The sequence below is a fragment of the Chiloscyllium plagiosum genome, chromosome 1, assembly GCF_004010195.1.
Source record: "Chiloscyllium plagiosum isolate BGI_BamShark_2017 chromosome 1, ASM401019v2, whole genome shotgun sequence".
Classification (NCBI taxonomy): Eukaryota; Metazoa; Chordata; class Chondrichthyes; order Orectolobiformes; family Hemiscylliidae; genus Chiloscyllium; species Chiloscyllium plagiosum.
In genome coordinates this window covers 42,977,465-42,985,629 of record NC_057710.1, presented here as the reverse complement: position 1 = coordinate 42,985,629, position 8,165 = coordinate 42,977,465, and the positions used below count along the sequence as shown (strand labels likewise).

At 40.4% G+C, this 8,165-nt stretch overlaps 1 protein-coding gene across 1 annotated transcript in view; it reads left to right on the top strand.

Annotated features, from left to right (window-relative positions):
- LOC122542599 (A disintegrin and metalloproteinase with thrombospondin motifs 12-like) overlaps positions 1-8,165 on the top strand; it is a 565,140-nt gene that overhangs the window by 492,388 nt on the left and 64,587 nt on the right. Inside the window, exons 21-23 of the mRNA XM_043680588.1 lie at positions 586-759; positions 897-1,046; positions 6,672-6,828. Of these exons, the coding sequence (XP_043536523.1) occupies positions 586-759; positions 897-1,046; positions 6,672-6,828 (481 nt within the window). The remainder of the gene's footprint in view (positions 1-585; positions 760-896; positions 1,047-6,671; positions 6,829-8,165) is intronic.

Below are 8,165 nucleotides of genomic sequence, written 5' to 3'. Positions count from 1 at the left end.
TTGTTCAGCAACACTCCCTAGGACCTTACCATTAAGTGTATAAGTCCTGCTAAGATTTGCTTTCCCAAAATGCAGCACCTCACATTTATCTGAATTAAACTCCATCTGCCACTTCTCAGCCCATTGGTCAAGATCATGATGTAATCTGAGGTAACCCTCTTCGCTGTCCACTACACCTCCAATGTTGGTGTCATCTGCAAAATTACTAACTGTACCTCTTATGCTCGCATAGATTTCTGTTAAGTCTTTCATTTTTTAGAATGGGTTGCATTGAATTTACAGGAGAAAGTGAGGTCTGCAGATGCTGGAGATCAGAGCTGGAAATGTGTTGCTGGAAAAGCGCAGCAGGTCAGGCAGCATCCAGGGAACAGGAGAAGGGCTGAAGAAGGGCTTATGCCCGAAACGTCGATGCTCCTGTTCCCTGGATGCTGCCTGACCTGCTGCGCGTTTCCAGCAACACATTTCCTGCATTGAATTTACAGTCAATATCATCTAGATTCTTGCATTTGGCTGTTTTTTTGCTGTTCGGATTGTTGGAGTAAAACCAACTCTGTCTACTGATTAATGTTTCCTTTGTATTCAAAGTGCTCAGAAAACTGTGGAGGTGGTGCTAAAATCCGTGACATACAGTGTATAGACAGCCATGATAAAAGGCCCCTGAGGCCTTTCCACTGCCAGCTCCTCAGAACCAAACCAACCACAAGCCTTCGTTGCAATCTAAAGGCCTGTGCTGACTGGCAAGTTTCTGCTTGGAGTGAGGTAAGTGAAGAACAGAGGAGAGATACTCATTTTTGATGATATTATTGCCCTGTAAAAGATGCTTTGGCTTCAGTAAAATGAAATGATTCAATTCCGATTAAAGGTCTTGAATATCTCATGAGTGTATCTTCCCCCAGTGTTCAAGGACATGTGGTGGTGGTGGGATTCAAGAAAGACTGGTTCGCTGTATGGAAGAAGGACAGTGCAATTTGAAGGCTCGGCCTCATACTACCAGGCCCTGCAATACTCAGCCATGTGTTCAGTGGATAACTGGAACCTGGAGTGAGGCATGTCAAATATTCAATCTTTCAGTTGCAACTCAATCTGTAAATTTCACCTCAAAATTGAACAGGGAATCTTAATAATTTAGTAGCTAAACATAATCATTATTGCAAACATGTATTTTTGCATTTCTACTTTTGTTTTAAAAATGGTTTGCTCTAGTCAGATGTATTTTAATAACGTAGCTTGCAAAGTCATATACGGTTAAGCTTCATGCATATTGTTTGACCCTGATTCTTTCCTGGAGTAACAAAAGAACATCTATGTTATCAGTCATCTCTGCCCTCTACATTTTCAGATTATAACATGGTTTTACACCATAAAGGCATCCAAATTTTCATATGAACTCTAAATTTATTCCTTCATGTGAATAACTCACAGATCAATGGAAACAACCTCATTATCTAGCTTCTAAAATCTTTTTGAAATGATGAACACTTGTTGTGGTTCTGTTCGCCGAGCTGGAAATTTTGTTGCAGACATTTCGTCCCCTGTCTAGGTGACATCCTCAGTGCTTGGGAGCCTCCTGTGAAGCACTTCTGTGATGTTTCCTCCGGCATTTATAGTGGTTTGTCTCTGCCGCTTCCGGTTGTCAGTTCCAGCTGTCCGTTGCAGAGGCCGGTATATTGGGTCCAGGTCAATGTGCTTATTGATTGAATCTCTGGATGAGTGCCATGCCTCTAGGAATTTTCTGGTTCTTCTCTGTTTGGCTTGTACTATAATAGTAGTGTTGTCCCAGTCAAACTCATGTTGCTTGTCATCTGCATGTGTGGCTACTAAGGATAGCTGGTCATGTCGTTTCGTGGCTAGTTGGTGTTCATGGATGCGGAACGTTAGCTGTCGCGGATCATTAGCTGTCTTCCTGTTTGTCCTATGTAGTGTTTTGTCAATGTTATGCCATTTTATCAGCAGAGCAAAATAATTTCTTAAGCAAAAACAGAAACAGCTAGAGAAACTCAGCAAGTCTGGCAGCATTGTGGTTAGAAAGCAATGACAACATTACGGGTGCAGCGACTCTTGTTTTGGAAGAATTTCTTCTTGGTTCTGCAATCTGTGGTTCTCAGACATTGTGGGGTGAATTTTAAAGCCCAAATGTAGGTGAGATCAGATGTTAACATATCTAAGGCAGCAAAAGAAAGAGACTTATTAAAAAATAATCATTTGGGGACAGGGCATCGTTGGCTGGACCAGTGTTTATTGCCCATCCTCAATTAGCCAGATAACAGTTAAGAGTCATACACATTGCTATGGGTCTGGAGTCACATGTAGAACAGATTGGGTAAGGATAGCACTTTCCTTCTCTCAAGGACAATAGTGAACCAAGTGGGTGTTTCTGACAATCGAAGATTGTTTTGTAGTCACCATTAGATCCTTAGATTCAAATTTTCATTGAACAGTGAGATTTGAATGCAGGTCCCCAAAATATTCCTTGGGTGTTCAAAGTTTGTGAGAAGATTTGTAGCTTGGGTGCTCGTTGTTGTGGTTCTGTTTGCCGACGTTTTTTTTGGGAATTTGTGTTGCAGACGTTTCGTCCCCTGTCTAGGTGACATCCTCAGTGCTTGGGAGCCTCCTGTGAAGCGCTTCTGTGATCTTTCCTCCAGCATTTATAGTGGTTTGACCACGAAACGTCTGCAACACAAATTCCCAGCTCGGCGAACAGAACCACAACAACGAGCACCCAAGCTACAAATCTTCTCACAAACTTTGAATGATGAACACTTGCAATTCAAACCTCTTATAATCTACTCTGCTGTAGTAAGAACCATTTCTACTAACCGCCAAATGAATCATACAGTACAGAAGAGACCGTTCGACCCATTGATCTGTACCAACATTATCTTTTGATTCAGAAAATGATAGTAAAACTGCTAACACACTTATTCAAACAGAGTTTAAAATCACACAACACCAGGTTATAGTCCAACAGGTTTAATTGGAAGCACACTAGCTTTCGGAGCGACGCTCCTTCATCAGGTGGTAGTCGATTCTCCTGCTCCTCAGTTGCTGCCTGACCTGCTGTGCTTTTCCAGCAACACACTCTTAACCCCCATATTCTTCTGAATATTTCCTATTCATGTATTTGACCAGATGCTTTTTAAATATTGTTAGTGTACCTGCCTCAATCACCTCTACCAGCTGCTCACTCCATATGCGTACCACCCACTGAGTAAAAAGGTTGCCCCTCAGTTCCCTTTTATTCTTTTCCCATCTTACCTTAAACTGATGCCCTGTAGTCCTCAATTCCCTAACCCTGGGAAAAAGACGAGTGCTTTCACCCTATCAATGCCTCTTATGATCTTATACACTTCTATAAGATCCCTCTTATGGATTTTATAAGTCTGCCCCACAGAGACTTGAGAGCCAACATCTCGCACAATCCCCTAAAGCAGGCTGTTAGTGAATTCAAGCTTAAACCTGTCCCTCCCAGAATGCCAATTGTCCTCTATCAGTTTTACTTTTCCAAAATAAAGCCTGGGACATTCATTGTGGAGACATGGAAACAGTCTGATCCCACCCTCAGATCCCGCCCCTGATCCCATAAGAAACCTCAGCCTCCTATGCTCGAAAGAAAAATGTCCTAGATTGTCCAACCTTTCCCTATAATTCAGTCCCTAGAGTCCTGGCAACATCCTTGTACATTTCTTCTGCACTCTTTCCATTTTAATAACATCCTTCCTGTAGCAGTTTGACCAAAACTGAACATAATACTCCAAGTGTGGTCTCACCAATGTCCTGTACAGCTGCAACATAATTTCTCAACTATTTAAGTGACAGGACAGCATTTAAAAATATACACTAAACACATGCAGAGTCATCATTGCTTTATGAAGAATGAGGATAAATGGGTGTTTTTCTGGTTGGCGATCAGTGGCTAGTGATGTAGCTTGAGGATAAGTGTTGGGACCACAATTGATTCCAATTTTTCATAGATGATTTAGAGTTGGGGACCAAATGTAGTGTGTCAAAGTTCACAGATGACATTGAAATGAGTGGTAGAGCAAAGTATGCAGAGGACACTGAAAGACCGCAGAGGGATATCGATAGTCTAAGCGAGTGGGCAAGGGTCTAGCAGCGTGATATTTTCTTCTTAGAGCCAAACTGAAAACTGATCTGTTTACTTGTTTCCCTCACACAGTTTTTTTTTTAATTCACTCTTGGGAACATGGGCAGCGCTGGCTGGGACAGTTCCTGATGAAGGGCTTTTGCCTGAAATGTCGATTTTCCTGCTCCTTGGATGCTGCCTGACCTGCTGTGCTTTTCCAGCCCCACAATGTCAACTCTAATTTCTAGCATCTGCAGTCCTCACTTTTGCCCAGCCAGTATTTATAGCCCATCCATTGTTTCCCTTGAAAAGGTGGTGAGCTGACTTCTTGAATCACTGCAATCCATGTGCTGTAGGTAGACCCACAAATGAGGGAAGGCATTCCGGGATTTTGACACTGCAATACTGCAGGAACAACAAAATATTTCCAGAATGGTGAACGACTTGGACTGGCACTTGCAGGTGTTGGTGTTCCCATATATCGCTGTCATTGACCTTCCAGATAGTTGTGATCAGGTGTCTGGAAGTAGTGGTTTAACAAGAATCTGACATTTTCATGATCGCCATGACTGAGACCAGCTCGATTTGTAGAAATACAAAGCTGCTGGGGTGGAATTTGATTTTATGTAGTTCTCTGAACTTACTTAAGGAAGGAGGTCTGCTGGTATTACTCAGTCTAGTCTGTGGACCATTTAACTAAAAAGCCATTCAGTTAATGTAGCTCACCACCACCTTCTCAAGGACAATTAGGGATACTCAGTAAATTCTGAGCTTGCCAGAAAAGCTCACATCCCAGTAATTTTTAAGCACCTGGATGATGTGAGAAATATTGAATGAGGGTGATGGTTTTCCCATCTTCTGTCACGATAGAAGACTTTTAAGTGTACTAACCATCACAAGCAGGTCACTACATATCTGATTCTTCAGCAAAGTGGCTCAGAGTCTGCATTTATGATCCAGCTGACTGAAATCTCTATCTGTTCTGTCACACTTTCATTGATTGCAGTAAGTCTCTGAAAGCCTTAGACCTAAATGTATTTTTTAATTGGCGCTTGTTATCTTCATTGACAATATATATGATTATAGAATCATAGAGATGTACAGCATGGAAACAGACCCTTCAGTCCAACTCTTGCTTGCCGACCAGATATCATGTTAATTTAACTGTGCAAAACCTTTCTTCACCTGTCTGGAATATGTACTCAAATAATACAAAATATTACAGATGCTGGAAATCTGAAATAAAAACAGATATGTTCTGAAGAAGAGGAATATCAAGCTCAAAATGTCAGCTCTGTTTCTCTCTTTGTAGGTGCTGCCAGACTTGCTAAGTTGCTCCAGCATTTATTTGAGATACTTGTATACACTTGTGTAGAAGTCAATCTTGTATGAATGTTGACACTGTGATTTTTCAACACTTTTCCATAAGTTTTCCTTTTTAATTCCTTCACGGGATATAGACATGACGATCTGTGTTAGCATTCATTGCATATTCCCAATTGTTTTTGAACTCAGTGGGAGTGGAGCTAAGAGTCATTCACATTGCAGTGTATCTGCAGTCATATGTAGGCCAGACCAGGTAATAATGGAGAAAGTGAGGACTGCAGATGCTGGCGATCAGAGTCGAGAGTGTGCAGCTGGAAAAGCACAGCAGGTCAGGCAGCATCCGAGGAGCAGGAGAATCGACGTTTTAGGCATAAGCCCTTTTCCTGATGAAGAGCTTAGATCAGGTAGTGATGTCAGATTTCCTTCTCTGAAAATTAGTGAATCACGTGGGTTTTTATGACTGGTCAACATTAGACTCTTTTAATTCCAGCTGTTTATTCAATTCAAATTTCCCCACCTGTCTTGGTGAGATTTAAATGAATGTCCTCAGAGTATTAGCTTGGTCTTTCCGATTATTAGTCTAGAGCTCACTAGGAGTACAATGAGCAATGCACCTAAGGAAGGATATCTTGGCCTTGGAGGGAGTGGCATCTGTATTCCAGGAGATAAGTTAGGAGAAGAGACTATACAAACTAGGGCTGTTTGTGTAACATTTAAAATCAATGTCAATAAAGATAAATTCGAGATTCTAGAACTAAGGGCATAGTTTGAGAATTAGGGCCAGACCATTCAGGATAGATTTAGGAAGCACTTCTACACACAAAGGATGGTAGATGTGGAGGTGCCAGTGTTAGAGGAGGGTGGACAAGTCAAAAATATCACACGACACTGTATAATAGTGATCTTTGGCATATAGCTGCTATGTTAAAAGAAAGGCATTTACCAAATTGGCTTTTAATTCCTGACTTGCATAATGGGTGTGGAAGAATCTGGGACAGCAAAATCCACATATCAAATTGAAGGACATAATTTTTTTTAAAGTTTTGCTAATAAAGACATACACTTGGTTTACACTCACTTTCATTTCATAGCTGACTTAAACCTAGAACACAAACTTGTATTATCAATATGTTCCTTTCAGTGAGACAACTGGGTTTTTTTTTAACAAGCACGAAGTTAGCTTCTATTGTGTCAATGAATATAAAATATGTGTTTATACTACACTGTTACATTCTCTAAAATATTTGTTCTGATAATGTAGTGCTCTGCATCCTGCGGAGGAGGCTTACAGCAACAGGTGGTGAGATGTATGAACTTGGAAACTAATAAGACAGAGGAAGACAGCAGCATTTGTGAAATGAAGCCATCCCCAAGTAAGATACAGAAGTGCAACACTCAGAAGTGTATGAGCAGAAACGGTAAGAAAATATAGAGTCTAGATTTGTTGTGACATTAAGCGTTAGACTGATGGTAGAACATAATGGTGCAATTTGCAGAATTTTAGCATTCAAGATGCTTGGCAGAGATTAACTTCCCTCTGAGGCATAAACCTGAAGTAATAAGAATTACACTGACAACCAAATTAGGATTGTCAGTCAGGCACTCAGTGTGGTTCATTTGCCTCTACTGGAAGCTACACATAATAATACACAGGGCCCTGTATTTTCAGACAAAAAATTGCATATGCACAGCATGCCTATTTCGACTGGATAAAATAGGTGATAGCTATTTTCTAAATTGTTCCTCAGGACAATACCAGAGTAAATCTGCTTGACAAATAGCTGTTAGTCATCATCATATTGGTAAATTCTCCATGGCCAGGCCGCTACCAATCAGAGTCCACTTGTCAACCTATTAGTGTGGTCTGCTCATGCAAATTAAAGTGTTGTTCCCCTATTCATTGGTATTTTTGCAAATGCCCTGATGAGTGCTAGGTGAAGTCTTTGCAAAATGTGTCTTTTTTCAGCAATACTCGAGTTCTGTACTATCAGATAACTATTTGTAGAATGGCTTGTGTTAACATTTGACCTCAGGTGAGTACTTGTAATAACAAAGGACTCAACCTTAAGGAAAAATCTGATAATTTCTTTGAACTTTACAAAATACTACTTGTGTTCTTAGTTTTGCATGTCTCTCACTCCTCAAAGCTCCATGCCAAAAGATATCCACTTTTAGCAAAATGGGAATGGTATTATTCACTTGAATTATAATGTTAGCCTAAATTCCTATGAAATTATTAGTCAAACATCTTGAAGAAGTTACCCAATCATAGCTTGTTGTCAGGTTTTATTGAGTTCTGAGATGTTTTGCTTGGTATTCTGACAGGTGCTACAGTATGGGGATTTGTATTTTGAGAGTCTTAAAACCTTGTTAAGTATGGAAAGGTGTATTACAGAGACAAAATGAACAAGATTAAAGGCTGTGCTTTAATGTGGATTTAGTGTTGGATAAACTGGTTCACCTCCAAAAAACTAGTGTGATATTGTAACACTTAGATACTCTCTGCCTGTTCACTCTGATCAAAAGAGCACAGCATCCTTGTGCTGCCTGTTATTATGATTTCTGCATATAGTTATTGCTAACCACATTACTCGTTCATTACACATGGCAGCAGGACCATATTGCCATCACTGTTTAAAGATAACCTGCATCTCTTAAAAGGAGAGTACATGGTTGGAGATGCTGACATAGTGTGAATTATGTTGGCTTTAATTATACTTCAATGGGATGTGAGCATTGTTGGCAAGACCAGCAT